Source organism: Suricata suricatta, chromosome 5, assembly GCF_006229205.1.
Source record: "Suricata suricatta isolate VVHF042 chromosome 5, meerkat_22Aug2017_6uvM2_HiC, whole genome shotgun sequence".
Classification (NCBI taxonomy): Eukaryota; Metazoa; Chordata; class Mammalia; order Carnivora; family Herpestidae; genus Suricata; species Suricata suricatta.
In genome coordinates, this window is record NC_043704.1 from 93,720,033 (window position 1) to 93,737,041 (window position 17,009).

At 45.3% G+C, this 17,009-nt stretch overlaps 1 protein-coding gene across 6 annotated transcripts in view; it reads left to right on the forward strand.

Moving 5' to 3' along the window:
* Window positions 1-17,009, forward strand: part of TNIK (TRAF2 and NCK interacting kinase) — a 374,995-nt gene that overhangs the window by 274,472 nt on the left and 83,514 nt on the right. For all 6 annotated transcript variants that reach the window (XM_029939880.1, XM_029939882.1, XM_029939881.1 and 3 more), the window contains 3 exons: window positions 27-202; window positions 5,223-5,289; window positions 8,953-9,157. In XM_029939880.1, coding sequence (XP_029795740.1) covers window positions 27-202; window positions 5,223-5,289; window positions 8,953-9,157 — 448 coding nt within the window. The remainder of the gene's footprint in view (window positions 1-26; window positions 203-5,222; window positions 5,290-8,952; window positions 9,158-17,009) is intronic.

Genomic DNA, 17,009 nt, shown 5'->3' on the forward strand with positions numbered 1-17,009 from the left:
GTGGGTTCATCTCTTTTGTTTGGCAGGTCAAAAAAATTCCAGTCATTTATTGAGAGCTGCTTGGTAAAGAATCACAGCCAGCGACCAGCAACAGAACAGTTGATGAAGCATCCATTCATACGAGACCAACCTAATGAACGACAGGTCCGCATTCAACTCAAGGACCATATTGACAGAACAAAGAAGAAGCGAGGAGAGAAAGGTTAGAAGCACATTTGTATTTCAGCCGAGGAAACAAAGGACAGAGTGAGTCATGAGCTCTTGATATATTTGGAGGTGGCCGTGGGGGTTTCAGATGGGCCGGCATTATTTCTTAGTGTGAAGGCCTGCCTCTGAGTTCACTGCTGTAGGCATCAATGGATTGAGCCTGTGAAATGGAATCTTCATGAAAGGATAGAACTGTCAGGAATATTACCTCTTCCAGGCACTAACAAAGAGTCGTGTTGAGTAATACTATGAAGTGGTTTAATATGACAAGTGATTTTCTTAGTTCAAATGAATATTCATGTTTTGAAGACTAAAAATCTACAGAACACAACCTAAAAAAAAGAAAACAGTTAGTTGACATTTTTGTATACTGGCAGTCTTCAGCATTTAAGTTTTTATGCTCTGAGGCTCATTTAGAATTTAGCTCAGATGTCGGAATGAATTTTCTTATAGTCACAGAGTTGCCAGACTTGCTATTTGGAACACTGAATTTTGAGCTGGAGGATCATTTCATGTACTTCTTTATATTGTAGGTTCAGAAACCTTATCTCTTATGGCTGTAGCTATTCTACCACACTGTCTTTTCATGGCATTGATGAAAAGGACATGAGTTCAAACTTGGGGTTCTGGGACGGCATCCAGGTTGTTTGAATAGAGACTTGGTCTTCCCTAACTAGCATCCTGACTAAGGAGAAAATGCATATGATCTGGGGCAGGTTTTGTGCGTGGTCGGGTGGGGAGCAGGAAAGGTTGAGGCATGGTGAGGAAAGGGAAAGATCCAGAGGACAAACAGAGTGAGTCCTCCCTGAGTGGAGGCAGGAGGGTCAGTGGAGGAAAGGGGAGGGCTGATGATGAAGAGCCAGCAGAGGGCTGGTGAAGTGAGCACTGAGCCAGCAGGGATGGAGAATAAATGGAAAGACCAGGCACCAAGGGTGGGAGACATGTGGCAATGTGCTTTTCCTCTTTCCTGTCCTCAACACCATTGTCCTCTGTTCTTTCAAGCCACATGGAGCATTGGAGGGTGGTGGGGCCCACAGGACTGAGGGTGTGGTCCTTTTATTTGAATGTCCCATCTTTGCCTCTGGGGTTACCACCCGTAATGTGGCAAGGTACAAGCAGGTATGTGGGGTGGGTGGTAAGCATTGCAGGAGTCGAGACTGTGTAGTGATAGGAGCAGCATGAGGCCAAGGCAGGAGGGGAAATCCTCAGGGAAAGCTCAAGGGAAGACCTCCTCCTTGGCTCCCAGCCTCAGGGACTCAGGGAAATGTGTGATCAGGTTAGACTCAAGAATACGAGGTGATGAGGTGAAGCCAAAAAGGAAGCCCATCACCTGAAACTAGTGAAATATTGTATGTCAACTGTACTTCAATTTAGAGCAAAGATACATTGTTGAATGTTTGGGGATCAAACTATTTTTACTTCAAGCACTGAATAGGAAATAAAGCTTCATTGCCTATTTCAATTGAACACAAAATTATTATAGCACTGAAAAACAAATAAATAAAAATCTGAACAAAACCAAACAATAAAAAAGGAGGCCCATCTCCAGTTGTCAGTGGGTAGAAAGGAATGAGGTATTTATCAGAACCCAGGAAGCTGGGAGGGCGGCCCAAGCTACAGGAACCAGGCATGAGAGAAATAGGTAAAAAGGTCAAAAAGCTCCAGGATTGATTTTTCAACTATTATTTATTAACAGGGGTCTTCCACTCCATGAACTTAAAACTATAATGGGAACATTTTAGAGAGGTGTGTCAGACATGCAACCATTAAAGGCCAACTTCTCTAAAAGGGAAATTTATTTTTCTATTTCCAGACTCAGACTGAGTTCAGATTCTAGCTCTAACCCCTGAAGAGTTATGTGAATTTCATCCCAGTGTTCTCGTCTTTAAAACAGGAGAGGGGATATACTAGTAATTAGTATTGCCTGACGTTGCAAAGATGAAATGAGATAATACATTAAAATGTTTAATACAATTTCTGGCATTTGGATAGACTCAGTAAATATTAGCTATTCTTATATAGACAGTTCTTTATTGACCTACAATTTTTCAGTCTATTCTGAATCACTTGCTGAGAACTCATGACCTCTTTGCCTTTGGCCTGTGAGTAGAATGGGTAAAGCTTGTGCCCTGGATTGTTTTCACATTTGGAGGACACAAACTCTAGAATGTGACTCGAAACTCCCCATTCTATGAAAATAAGACTATATATTTTTTTTATTTTAGAAAAATGGGGAGAAGGACAGCAGGGCAGAGGGAGAGAGAGAGAGAGAGAGAGAGAGAGAGAGAGAGAGAGAGAGAATCTCTTGCAGGCTCCTTGCTCAGCATAGAGCCTGATACGGGGCTCAATCCCACAGTCCTGGAATCATGATCTAAGCCAAAATCAAGAGTCTGATACTTAACCAACTGAGCCACAGGTGCCCCAAAATAAGACTATTTTTAAAATTTTTTTTAATGTTTTATTTATTTTTGATACAGAGAGAGACAGAGTATGAGAGGGGGAGGGTCAGAGAGAGAGGGAGACACAGAACCGGAAGCAGGCTCCAGGCTCCGAGCTAGCTGACAGCACAGAGCCTGATGCGGGGCTGGAACCCACGACCATGAGATCTGACCTGAGCCGAAGCTGGAGGCTTAACCGACTGAGCCACCCAGGTGCCTCAAAATAAGACTATTTTTAATGTGCCCCTTCTCTGCAGAGTAGAAGAGTAAGATTCCTGGTAGAAGGTATGCTCCATAGTTACACAGTAATTTAAGAAACCTAATTCTGTTTAGGCTCAAAGCCATTAGAAGCTTTCATTTTTGTCTGCTCCCCAGAAAGTGTATTAATCAAATCAAGTATCATTTCATTTGCTCAGTTTCATCAAATTATTTTATTTGCTTTCTCTAATACTTTTAGACTCTCTTAGTGGCCCTAAGACCAGCCTTTGGTACAAACAATTTTAATGAGAATTGATTTGTGATTTTTTAACCCGATATTTTTTTTTTCTTAAGATATGTTGACATATGTTAATTTATGCCAGTAATATAAAACAATAAGACCAGATTTTGGTAAAGTATTATAGTTGAAGGACCTGACAGATGCAGGTTTTCCCTTAGAGAGCAGAAACAATTGGATTAATTTTGTGTTTCTTTCCTTGCTAGAATTTCCTTTGCTAGATAAAATTTCTGCAGATTACTTTCAACTCTTCTGTTAATTTATTTCAGGGAAGTTTGGAAAAGAGTACATTTTTCGTGTAGAATATTGAAACACTATATGAAGGTTCTTTACATTTTGGGGACATAATACTAAAAAAATAAGTAGCCTGTAATCTTCATACATATCTAAATACTTCAAGTTAACTTATGATTTAAAAAAAATACACTTGAAAACATCATGCGTTGGGCTCCTTTTCATTAGCCCTTTAATGGCTGAAGAGTATGGAAGGCAAAGGGTTTATTTCTTATCATGTGTGCTGCCTCTTGGTGGTAACCCAACCAAATATCAGTTTTAGTTCCTGTTTAGGGGCGCACAGATGCTTTCAAAGTTGTAATTACTAACTCACAGCTATGAAAGGACAACAGTAATGTGACACCCTGCCTTGCTTACAAGTAAAAGCTCCTCCAGGATGTCCCAATGCCCGCAAAAAAGTCTTCAGCAAGGACTCTTATATAAGGATCAGAGAGTCCAGTATCAGACCTGCTGGCCCTACTCATTCTGCTCTTCTCACACCTGACAGCTAGCCGCTCACGACTCATTGTGAACACGCCATGCTCTGTAATACTGTCAGCCTTCCCCACATGGTTGTGTTGCTTAGAATGCCCTTTTCCCATCACTATTAGCTACCATCTGCCTGGAATGGGGCCACCAGCAATTCCAAGGCCCAGCTCATTCGCTCCTCAAAGACTTTGCCGCCCACTCTCTCATTATGACCAATGGACTTTGCTTCTTTCTCTGTATCTCATTGCTCTTTGTATGCACTTTTCTTTAGCATGTGATATGTTGGAAAGAACATGAGTTTTAGGGTTGGGAAAGTTTTGGACTGAATTCTAAATTTGAATCTCAGATTGACCTTTTATTAATAAGTCATTGGTTTGGTCACTTAACCTCTTGTGATCGTGTCTTCACTTGAAAGTATGCTAAAGGATTGTTATGAGAATAAATGAGAGAACAGAGGTAAAGTATCCAGCAGGGTGACAGCATGGGAGATACCCAATAAAGATTAATTTATTCATAATCATGAAGGATCTGATTACCTACTTGTCTATCTTGCCCATTAGATTCTGATCTCCTTCAAAGCAGACTCAATCTTATTTATTATTACATGTTAACTTGTTTAACATATTACTGAATTAAATGAATGTCCCTAATGGCCAATTTAAAAAATATCCCCAATGGTCCATTTAACTCTTTTTTCTTTTGTTTGGGGGAGCGGGGGGGGGGGGGGGGAGAAAGAGCACACATTGTATGAGCGGAAGAGGGACAGAGGGAGAGAAGGGCCTGGTCCCACAGCCCTGGAATCATGACCTGAGCTGAAATCAAGACTCAGATACCCAAATAACTAAGCCACCCAGGCACCCCAACTCTGTATTTTTAATAGCACACATTGTCAAGTTTTGTTCTGGTGTTTATCAAGATATCTAAAGACAATTTGTGGGTCCATGTAAATCATAATAAAACTACTTTAAAAGATGGTTAGTAAGTTGATAGTGGGCAAAAAATACTTGGTTTAGGTGGTCCTATAATGGGGACTTAACATAAACTGAAAAGTTATTTTTTTCAATTCTTTGTCTTGACTTTCATGTGAACACCAGCCATTAGAGGCACTTGGGACAGTCTTGGATGTTAATTGCATGCTCTTAATCCAGCTGATGGGAACTGTTAGATCACAGGTCAGGAGGCTTAGAGCCTGTCCCAGGTCATCCTCAATGACAGCTCTTTGGGCCTCAGATTACCTACGTATAAAACATGGGGGGAGGTGGGATTGACTGAGCCGTGGCATCATTTTGTGCACTAACATTCTGTGAGTCTCTCTTTAGATGAGACAGAGTATGAGTACAGCGGAAGTGAGGAAGAAGAGGAGGAGAATGACTCAGGAGAGCCCAGGTAGGAGAGCAAAAGCTAAGTGTTATTTTCACATTCTGAATTGTGCTTGTGTGAAACTCACTTTCTTTTGATTTATAGGTTCATTTTTAAGAATCCAGCAAGGTGGTCTCATTTAATTTATTGCCCATGAACAAACTCATTAATTCGGGAATATTTACCCGGGGCAGTCTTACAAAAATGTGGAAATCAGCATATTCTTTATCTTGTCCCCTAAGATTTATGGTCTCTATTCTAAGACTTTGTTTCCTCACGTATGTAGTGTGTAGAATGGGTAGGAGGCAATTATCTGAGTAATACAAGACATAAAGTGCCTAAAACTGCAACTTTCAGGAGACCTAAGTGGTATTTCTGGATTTGAGTTATTCAGTTCATTACATCATATCTTCCAGAAGCCCATTTGGGCAGCCACTGCCCTAGTCACAGGTCTTGGTATTTTCACCACAGCCTAATCCGAGAGGACATGATTTCTAGGAAATCAAATCATACTCTAGAGGGGAACCCAATATAGAAACGTTCTTGCCCACTTCAGTTGTCACACTTTGGACTCTAGAATCAATGCTGCTTTATCATTACCATCCCTGCATTTTGAATTTCACTTGACATTGATTCCGACTTTCTTCCAGTATGTTTATAAATAATTAAGGTTAGTTTATCACATTGCTGGAACTTCAGTTCCATGAGAGAATTCAGCTGGCAGCACTTTGGCAAGTCGAGGGGCCCAGACACACATCCATGGTGGTGCGAAGGGAGATTTATTGGGGGAAAATGCAAAAGAAGGCGGCTCACTGGGGCATATGGGGCTCCATCCTCTAGGCATCCAAGGAGAGGACTGCAATGATCCAGGGGCGAGCTGCCTGCCCAGGAAAGAGGCCGTCCAGCTACTGCTGTTAGAACGAGCCAGTGGCTTTTATTTATTTATTTATTTTTTTGAGTTAACTCAGATATTCCAAGCTGGATTATTGCTAAACTACAGGAAGAAGCAGGGACTTATAGGGCCATCCAGTTTTTCTCGTCACCTGCTACAGGAATTTTCAAGGTCAAAGACCGGAGGAGACTTTTTCTTCCATCTGATACGTTACACGTTGGCTGCCCCCAGTTTAGCTGCATGGAGATAATGTCTGTCGAGTAGTGACGTGGAAAGGCAAAGCACAGAGGTTGTGCATCCAGATGTCATGTCAGCCATTCGATTACTCTCTAGAGAACTGAGAAGCCCTGTTTTAACTAGTATTTGCTAAACTGAGTCACTTAGCAGGCCAACCTAGCCATGCCTTAACGCTTCTTTAAGTGTAGTGTGTCACTACATCACACTGAAGATTATGTTCCAAGTCCTACTTTATGGACACATGTAATTAATCCTCATGAAATCCTGAAAAGTAGAAAGGGACAGTGGTCACCTCATTTTCAAAATGAGGTGAGAGCCTAAAGCTGGCAACAGGTCACACACCAAGTTTATGACTGAGCCACTAATACTGCTCAAATCGCCCGACACTGATTCAACATCAGATAATATTAACAGTGCAGCCTCGCGTGCATGGTGAGACCAGGCTCCCCCAAGTCCTGCCGCCTCTGCACGGAACTTGTGGCCTGTGTGGATAAGCACTGTCGCTTGGCATTTGGTTTAGAGTCCTCCTCAAAGGCTGTAAGTTTTAGAGGAGCTTTGTTAGTAGAATCCAATCACTGGCTGTGGGACATCATGAACGAAGCCTTTTTTGTCATTTTTGGCATTGATGGCAGTCACATGGCAGGCTAACCGCTCTCCAAAACAGAATGATCACCTCGTCAACTGCCACAAAACCCGCCCCCCTTTCCCCGCCATTCACCACCCCAGTTTGCGTCACCGCCACTGTCCAGGTGCCAGCCAAAACCTGCAAGTCATCGCTCACTCCGCACACCAGATCCATCAACAGGCTTCAGTAACTCTCCCCCCGCAAGTGCTTCTCTCCGCCTCCACCCCTACCGCCCCTCCCCCACAGAACCACTGTAGTGCCAGCCCAGCTGGTGGCCCTGCTTGCCCCCCGTCCCACGCCCCGCAGACAGTAGTCCACTCAGCAGCCAGACCCCATCACGTCACTCTGCTGACTGTACCCTTCTGTGCTGGTTTCCATGCCTCATGCCTTCCCGGGTCTGCCCAGTCTCTCTGGCCTCTTCTCAGACCACCTCTCTCCTTCAGGCTGCTCCGTGAAGTCCCACGGGGTTCAACTCCTCAAAGATGCCCACCTGTTCCTTCCACAGGCCTCTCCATTTGCTTTTCTTTCTGCCTGAAAGGTTCTTCCCCTATGCCTTCATGGAACTGACTCATCATCATTTGAGTCTTGGCTCATCTAGCACCTTCTCAGGAAGGTCTTCCCTGGTCACCCCCGTCTAGAGCAGAACCCTTCATTCTCACCCCAGCCTCCTGCTACTGCCAGTCTCAAACCATTATATCTTTTGTCTTATATGGAGCCTGCTCCTACGTGAACTTATTTGTAATCATTTGTCTGTCTGATTATGTGTCTGTCTCTCTCCCCCACAAGAAGATAGAGAGAACATTTGTTGAGCGACTGCTGTGTCCACTAGAACCTATCACAATGTCAGCTACCTAGAAGGGGCTCAAGAGTTATTTAATGGGTTTATTGCAAGTGGAAGTTGCCAGAAAGATGAAAAGAGTTACGTCTGCATGAACAAATAAGAGCCTTCCCCACCTCCCTGTTAGGCTGCTGTGTGCAACCAAAAAGCTTAACTTTGAGTTATTCACATGCACTTAGATGTGAATAGGGCAGCTCTAGACCAGGCTGTAGGTGGAGTTGCTTTAGGTTTTCTGTCTTCTTTTTCTTACTGTTACATGCACATGCACACGCGCACACACACACACACATGCATAACATGCACATGATGCATAACCACTGATTTACAGATGAGGAAACTGAGGCCCACAGTGCTTAAATGGAACCCAGGAATCAGTTAGCTGGGTTGAAGTTCTAGCTACACCATCTGCTCCAGAACCAGACCATGTCACTTCTCTTTAATCCTGGTGCAGTGAGACAAGCCCTGAACTCTCAGCCTTTGGCAGGCTTGGGTTCCTATTCTACTCTGTGTTGACCTTGACTCAAATGTTCTCCCTCCCTGGCTCATCATGTCTTCACATCAGCAGGCTGCCCTTTGCCTCCTGGGGTTTGGTGCAAGGGGTCACGGAGGAGAAGGGAGAGGGAGGGGAGGGTGATGTACTCAGCTTTGTAGAATAGGTTCCCTTACTGCTCCCAGTTGTTCGTTTCCTTTGCTGGCTTTTCTTGTGTCTTTCTTAACCATGACAGTCAGCTGACCCAGGGCCTAGGGCTTGCACACTTACTAAAACCTTTAGAAGCAGATCGTTGCATGGCACAAGGGTGAGGGAGCAGTGTAAACAGTGCTGGAGAGAGGCGATGCCATGTCCATCCAGGAATGGAGACAGCAGTGTATGTTTAGCCACACTAAAAAGGAGGCTGAACGCTTGGTTGGTTACCTTGACTCAGTTTCCCTGGGGATGAGTTCTGTAATTGACAGAGGGTCTAAGGGCCCGTGCCGCCACATGTGGGTCCCTTTCCTGCATACCAGTGAGTTGTTTGCCAGCTGTGCCCCTCCTCCAGGACCCGGGTAGTGATGACCCTTGCCGCACGCAGGATTTTGATCTCTCCCTCCTGCCCACAGCTCCATTCTGAACCTACCCGGGGAGTCCACACTGCGGCGGGACTTCCTGAGGCTCCAGCTGGCCAACAAGGAGCGTTCGGAGGCCCTGAGGCGGCAGCAGCTGGAACAGCAGCAGCGGGAGAACGAGGAACACAAGCGGCAGCTGCTGGCCGAGCGCCAGAAGCGCATAGAGGAGCAGAAGGAGCAGCGGCGGCGGCTGGAGGAGGTGAGGACCTGCCGGGCCACGGTGGAAGCCCGCGCCTCTTGGTTGCTTCCTGGGTGTCCTGTCCTCGGGTGGGGCCGTGGCCCACTGGGAGCACACACCTTGACTTGTGAAGGAAGATGAGACCTGAATGCTCTGACCAGCCAGGACTTCCCTTGCTTGGCAGGGGGCCGGGGCGTGACCTTGGTGAGAAGTGACCTTGGTGGGGTCACGTCAGGAAGGCAGGTAAAGACCTCAGCCTCTTCGGGTCTTATTCAGATATCACCTCCTCAGTGCAGCCTCGTTGACCACCTTACTTAAATTTGCACTCCCTCCCTCTAGCATGTCCTGTTGCCCTTCCCTGCTTTATTATTTTCACACAGCTCTTACCACCTCCACACGTACTCTCTATGTACTTTCGTGTGTCTTACACTGGAATGTGGGTTCTCAAGGACAGGAGATTCTGTCTCTTTTGTCCCCGACGCATCTCTCCATTATGTATCTCTAGTGCCTAGAACCGTGCCTTGTACATGGTAGATGGCTCATGAATACTCATGGAATGAATGAACTATTATAGGAATAAACGAGTCCGTATTGAGAGGTACAGTATAGGTGTTAACAAGACCACAATGACTAGGCAGGCAAGTGAAACGTCAGGGATGGAAAAGCAGGGTCCTCCTGTTGATACTGCCTTGTCACCCCTCTGGACACAAGTCCTTTCGCACACGCTTTAGTATCCAAGGCCCCTCCTCCAGTTTGCTGGCCACACTCGCCTTCACCAGCATGCACTGCTGTCTTCTGGTTGGGAAAGCATACCGGCAGCCACGCCTTCCTGCGTGGCTCGTCCTGGTCAAGGCTCGCACCCTCGTGGTCTAACAGATGTTTGTTAAGACGCCTTCCTTTGTCAGATAAATCAAAGCCTCTAGACAGTAAACTGAGAGCGTAGCTATTGGGAGAGTCCGATAGCAGATGAAAGGTTGACCAACTGCACACTAATGGGGCAGCAATTTTACAGTTTTCCCCAACGCCATCTTGCTCCTCGTTAACGGTTTACAGCATTTCACTTGCTGTGTCAGGTGGCTACGCCAGTTCAAGGGTGGTGGATTGCAGGCACCAGGAGCAGATGGCTTTTTAATTGGCACATCCACGCACAGCCTCCCTTGTTCAAACCGGTGAGAGCCTCTGTTTCCTTTTGCAGAAAAATCCTGTCAATCTCATATGTCCCTGGAATGTTCATACGCAGACCAGCCACAATAATGCCCAACAGTTGCAATCATTAAGTGACTTCTGTGTGCCAGCTCCTGGCTGAGGGTCTCTGCTTATATCCAGGATCTCATCTCCTATCATTATCTCTCTGCGGATATCCATCGCCTCTCGTGCCGAATGCATATAATCCCCATTTAACCAAGAGGAAACTGAAGTTCAGGAAGAGATTGAAATAATTGGCCCCTGTCACAGGGCCACCAAGTGCACAGTGTTCACACCCAGGTCTATCTGATCTCAGTGTCCACACAAGCCCCGAGAAGATAAATGTAGATAAGCCGTCGAAGCCTTGAACAGCGACCCTCACAATTGAACCTTGCAGGCTTCTGCAAGCGGCAGCGGGCATGTGAAGCACCTTCCCAGTTGACTTTGTAAGTCTGTCTTATTGTGGGTGTGAAGAATGCTTCCTGCAGGAAGAAGTTCACCACCTTCTATTCTAAAAACGACATTGTAGTGGATGGAGACCCTGTGGTGCCCTGGGCAGGAGACCTTAGAAGGAGCAGGCAGAGGCGGGGGGGAGGGGAGGCAGGGGTGTGAATGAATCGGCTCTCAGAACCGAAGCACAGAGCACAACTGTCCAGCTGCCTGTGCTCCTTCTGGTTACTCTCCTGGGCACCAGTTGAAATCCCTCGCAGCTAAGCCCTGATGTCATCTTCAGCCCGGCCAGGCCAGTTGGGTCCTCTCATTCTGGCCCCCAGTCCAGAGCCAGGCCTTCTCCGCCAGTCTGTCAGTTCAGTTCTCCTGAGAACCAAATGCCTCTGTGGACTGGACCCCACGTTTACTCGTGGAGACTCTGGTCACACCTCTCCCCTCACCTAAGCAGTACCCTGCAGGGCTCTGCCCCCACATCCCTCCTTCCCTGCTTCCCTTCTTGTGATTTACTCCTTCCAAGAGCATTTCCGAAGGGCACTGCCTCCCGGGAGCATCACGCTCTGGTTACCTGGCCCGTATGCCTTAGTTACCGGGCTCCTTGCCTAATGATTTATTACTCCTAATTTCAAGCGAAAGATGCTTACTGTGTAAACCCTAGAAAATCTCCACTGTCCTCCCCTAAAACAGTTAAAATACTAAAAAATGCATACATGCCTGTGCATGCACAGACACATATATATCCTTCCTTCCTTTTTAAAAATATTTTAACATAACAACTTTTGGCCCTTGAGCCTAGATGCTCAGTTAATACAAAGTCTTATCAGAGTACACATTGTATTATTTTGCTTTGTTTTTATCTATATTTTCTTCCCTTCTTGCCTGGTATGATTTATATGGTTTTTTTTTTTCATCAAGTAGCTAAAATAATTTCTAACACTTTCCAAAGTGTTTACCACATGACAGGTACTCTGATCTGCACTCTACGTGAATTGTCTCATTTAACCCTCACAATAACCCCCAGTCTAAAGGGAATGCAGCTAAATTTCAGACAGGATAATAACTTGCTACAGGTCACACAGCTTAGGGGGAAAAACGGCTTTCAAGCCCAGGGGATCGGACTCCAGAGCCCAAGAGCTGTCGCTGCATCCATTCTGTCTCTCCACTGATAAGCCATGTGTGTTTTTCTGCCGATGCTCCTGTGGCCTTTTACTCTGAGAACCTAAGGATTTTTGAGCAAGGGGAGGGGAGGCAGGGATGTTAATGCTGCACCCAGTAGGTGCTCTTCTTTGAGACAGTTCTGGCTCTCTTGCTCCCCATCAGAGCTACGGCCGAGGCCTCTTCATGTTCTTCTTGTGTGCCATTTTCCAAAGCCTCTGTCTTGTAGGCGGGTTGGAGTTCAGACTCAGTGGGGCATATGCGTCCATGGGACATACCCGCCAAGTCCCAGAGGCAACAACAGCGTGCCCAAGGACACTTTGCTTTACGCACCTATGTGCATGCGCCCTGGCTTCTCCTCAGAAGCAGGAATGCTGTGACCCCAGGGCATGAAGAGATTATACCAGCTTTATCTTTTGATCCTTCATGTTGCACCTGTTCCTCAATACAAAGAAAAAGAAATACTAACTACCTAGCTGGCTATAAATTCTAAACTTCTAAGAAATAACTGTCTTTGCCACCAGGGACCCTTCTCCAACATCTTACTTTTGCTGTGTCCCCATCCACGTCTGCCACCCTGGCCCATGGTGACGATTTGTGTTTCTGGTGTCCTGAGTAGGAGCTTGGACTATTTAGAGGCAGCGCAAGCCCATAGTTAGACTTGCAGATTTAGCCTCATTGTGCATCAGGTGGACTTACGTAGGCCTCCTGGGAAATGCATTTCCATTCTCAAATAAAGATGACCTCTGGTGACGCAGGGCTGGCTAGGTTGTACCCTTTATATTCCCCGGGGATCTCAGATGTCACCTCCTACCATAGTTTTAGTTTCTAAGAAGCCCTGTGTGTCCTTTGCTATTTATGGCTAACCATGTGGATTTGAATAGGTTCTATATCATTATCTGTATATTCTTAGAAGGACTTTGTACACTGCATGTAGTCATTTATCAGCCTCATGAAAAGGGCATGACTTTGGATCAATGAAATGTTGGGTACTAGACTTTCAGCTTTTGACTGGTGATAAAGTATAATTTATAACTAAGTTCCAGGAAATTGATTGAACCTAGCTAAGGTAAATGAGTCCATCAATAGTAAGAAAAGGACAAAGAAAGCCTACTTTATTTTTTTTAGTTCATTTCTTTCTATCACTTGGCCAACACAAAATCACTCTTGTTTTATTCTCCATCACAGAGTTAGGGTCTAAGAATCATGACCTTAAGGTGCTAAGGCACTTACTCTGATCCTCTTTTCAGACTAACCTTGGCCAGAAGATTTGTGATGATACTTTATTGTGCCCAAGAGTTTTGGAATGGTTTTAGTGATTTATAAATTTTGTCTTCAACTTGCTCAGAGCATTCTATGCCTTCATTTGGAGAAAAATATCTTTAAGTCACAGGAATAATCAAATTGACCCCACAGGCACCAAATTGTTCAATGGTGGTAGGTTTTATTCTTCAGAGAATTGTGTTAAGTTTTTTTAAGTCACCTACATCTTATTAAGTGCCCTTCAAGACCTTCATAACATCCGCCAGTTATAGAAACAATCAGTTCTAGTTGAAAGACACTATGCTACTTGGTTCTATTGCCTGAAAAAAAAATTTTTTTTAAGAAATACCACCAGTATCTTATTGGCCAGTAAGAGTGGAGCACTAATATCAAAAATGAGAGCCTAACAGTCTCGATGTAGAATTCCCTATAAGCCTCTAGCTTTTTAATGTGAGTGGTTGGGCTTTCAAGGACATTAGCCTCAACTGCTTTTCTTGAAAGGGTACAGTAGAACTGAAACATTTTTCCTATTCCAACAGGCAGGCATTCAACAAATTTCGTGAATTCATACCTCTGCTCTGCTGAGCCCCAGGAATACAGTCTGCCCTGGTGCTCACCAGATCTCTGAGGGAAACAGGCATGGGGCAGAGAGCCACCTAAATACCCATTCATTACCATTGCCAACTGCTGTCGTGGAGGGGAATGGCAGGCTAAGGAATGAACCAGAGAGGTGTGGGGTGGGGACGGCAGCCCAGCCTGGCTGGAAGGCCTGCTGGGATTCAGCTGAAGGACTTGGGATGGAGAGGCATGCAGAGGTGCCATGGGAGGGAGAGGCATGCAGAGGTGCCAGGCAGGGAGGCCTAGGCACACTCTTAGAGAGGGCTTTACTGGCCATGTTAAAGATTTATAAATTGTATCCTGAAACTCGTAGGAAACCATTGACATATGTTAACCAAGGGAATGCAATCGGGTCAGCATTTCTAAAAGGAAACTGGCTGCTGCAAGGTTGAGTGATTGGAAGAAGCAAGAGTGGATTGGAGAGCTTAGTTAGTCCCGGTCAGAGAGGGTGGTGTTTCTGTGAGTGGTGGTGGAAGGGGCTTGAGGATGATGGACACACTGGAAAGAGGTGTGGTGTGTAGAACATGCAGAATATGTATTTGAATGTGGTGGCTGCGTAGATGTCATAGATGGTTCCCAGCGGGGCCTGGGGCATCGGGCTGGAGGACCAGGTTTGGGACCAAGAGGATAAGATCAGTTTGCAACACAGTGAATTGAAGGTGCCTGTGAGGTGGCCAGTGGCGATGCCAAGGATGCAGTTGGATTATGTGGAGAGACCCCGGGAAGAGAGGGTGAGTTGGGGAACAAGGGGTACCGTGGGCTTATGGTACCAGAAGTATACACAGAGAAGAAAGAAGAGCACAGGCCTGAACGGAAGAGGAGAAGCCAGCAAAGACTGATAGAGGTGTTGAAGGAACCCCAGTAAAATTTGCTGTTATTGTAAAGAAAACCAAGTATTGGAGCACAATGAACAAGTTAAAAAGGGGCCTGCTCTGCAGAATGCTGCTCAGAGTTCAAGTAAGATCAGTACATTTATTTCTTGTTTGGGAGAAAGGGAAGAAATCTGCTCTGCAAGTGAGACCTGAATTTGGGGTGCGAAAACACCAATTTGGGTCTGAGCGCTGCCATGTGCCTCCTGCATGCCCTGGCTGTTCTTTGAGTGTTCCCACCCTGGCTTTCATGCCTGGGCTCTGACAGAGGCCCCCAACCATACTTGTCTCCCTACCTGTGTCATACTGGGAATTAACCAGGAAGGTGGACGTGAAAGACCTTTGTCAACTAACTGCCCAAAGCTGGACAGATCTCTCTTTTGAAGAGCCTGACAGTCTAGTTTAAATATTGCTATTGAGCCCTACCTTGTGCTTCTGTTTAGAAAACTCTTCATAATTTTGTGTTCATCCATTTGTGGTCAGCTTCTTTTTTTAATGTTTATTTATTTATTTTTGAGAGAGTGTGTGTGCAAGCAGGAAGAGGAGGCAGAGAGAGAGGGAGAGAGAGAATCCCAAGCAGGCTCCACACTGTCAGCTCAGAGCCCAATGTGGGGCTCGGACTCATGAACCATGAGATCGTGACCGGAGCCAAAATCAAAACTTGGATGCTTAACCGATTGAGCCACCCCAGCGCCCCATTTATGCTCAGCTTTTGCTCACATTCTCTCTTACCGTTTGCTTTCACTCGGGGTAAGCAGGCCAGTCTCAGAGAAGCTGCAGCCTGAGCCCAGAGAAGCCACTGGCATGCGAGGTTATTCTGGAACCTATGTAGTTCTCCCAGATGCTCTTAAACCAAAGCAAAGGGGATGGGGCAGGGGACAGGGGAAGGTGTGCGTGACTTTAAAGGCCAGTATGTGCAGGACAACACACGAAAGCTCCGAAAATCCCCATGGGCAACAGAGTACTAGGGGGAGATTCTGTTCTAACAGTCAGTCACCTTCCTTGTTAAATGTACGTTTTTAACTTAACTGTGCCTCAGTTTTCTCATTTGTAAAACCGGAAAGAATGGTAGCATTTATCTTCCAGGACTGTCATGAGGATTAAATGAGTTAGTTCCTGGAAAACCTGAGAAGGTGACTAACACTTAGAGCACAACTCAATAAATAGTAGCTATTACTGAAGTGGGTGCCTTTGGCTGAAGTCAGAGGTATAATTTCTAAAAGTTTAAATGCTTTTATGTGCAGTAATAAAATCCTCTTGAATTTATTAAAATAAATGTACCAACAGGTAAGCTTTTATTCATGTCTTGAGAAGAATATGTGTTATGCTAGTAGGAATTCATTCACATCATTAGGAGAAAAAAAATGTCAATAAGTTTTTAAATCACTGGATAGCACCTTAGTACAGAGGCAAAGTATACCAGCTTTGAAGCTGTAGAAACGAAGGTGTAACTCAAGCTATGTGGCCTTGAGCAAATTACTTACCCTCTGTGAGCCTCAGCTTCTTTATATACACAAAGTACCATTTACTAGGGCACCTGAGTGGCATAGTCCTTAAGCATCTGACTCTTGACCTGCACTCAGGTCATGATTTGACCTTTCATGAGTTCGAGCCCTGCATCTGGCTCTGCACCGACAGTGCAGAGCCTTCTTGGAATCCTCTTTCTCTCTCCTTTCTCTCTGCCCCACCCCACTCATGTGTGTGCACATGCTCGCTCTCTCACTCTCTTAAGTAAACTTTAAAATATAATATTTACTTTGCAGGATTGTTGTGAGAAGTAAAGGGAATCATGTATGTAGAAGGTTTGACACAATCCCGACACAAGAAAGATTGACTTTATTAGTGATGGTTTTACTATTATTTTAGAATGGATGATTTCAAAGTTATTGTTAGGGTTTTCCATAGAGATAGATAGCATTTCCCGTTTTGTCTGCCTTCCTTAATTCTCTGAGGTACCTTCTCTATTTACTGTAACACGTGGACTTTTCCATCCCTTTCTGAAAGCACCACTCTCCTTGTGTATTGCTGTCTGCTGGTGACTTAGCCAGCAGTCCTGGCCTCGCCAGCGAGGCGGCCCATTCTCCATGCTTCTGGATACACCTCAGTAGGATTAACTGCTGCCTACAGAAGTCTCTTACCAGCCAAGCCTCCAGGAACCTTCCCTGGAGAAATTCTGCTTTTCGATATATTCCCTTATCAGTATTTCTTGCTGACATTTCCAACACTGTGTAATGATGGTCCCATCATTGCCACCAAGTGGCCACATCAAATCTGATGTCCCATCGGTACCTAAAACAAACCCATAAGAAGATAGCACTCTTGTCGTGTCTCAGTAG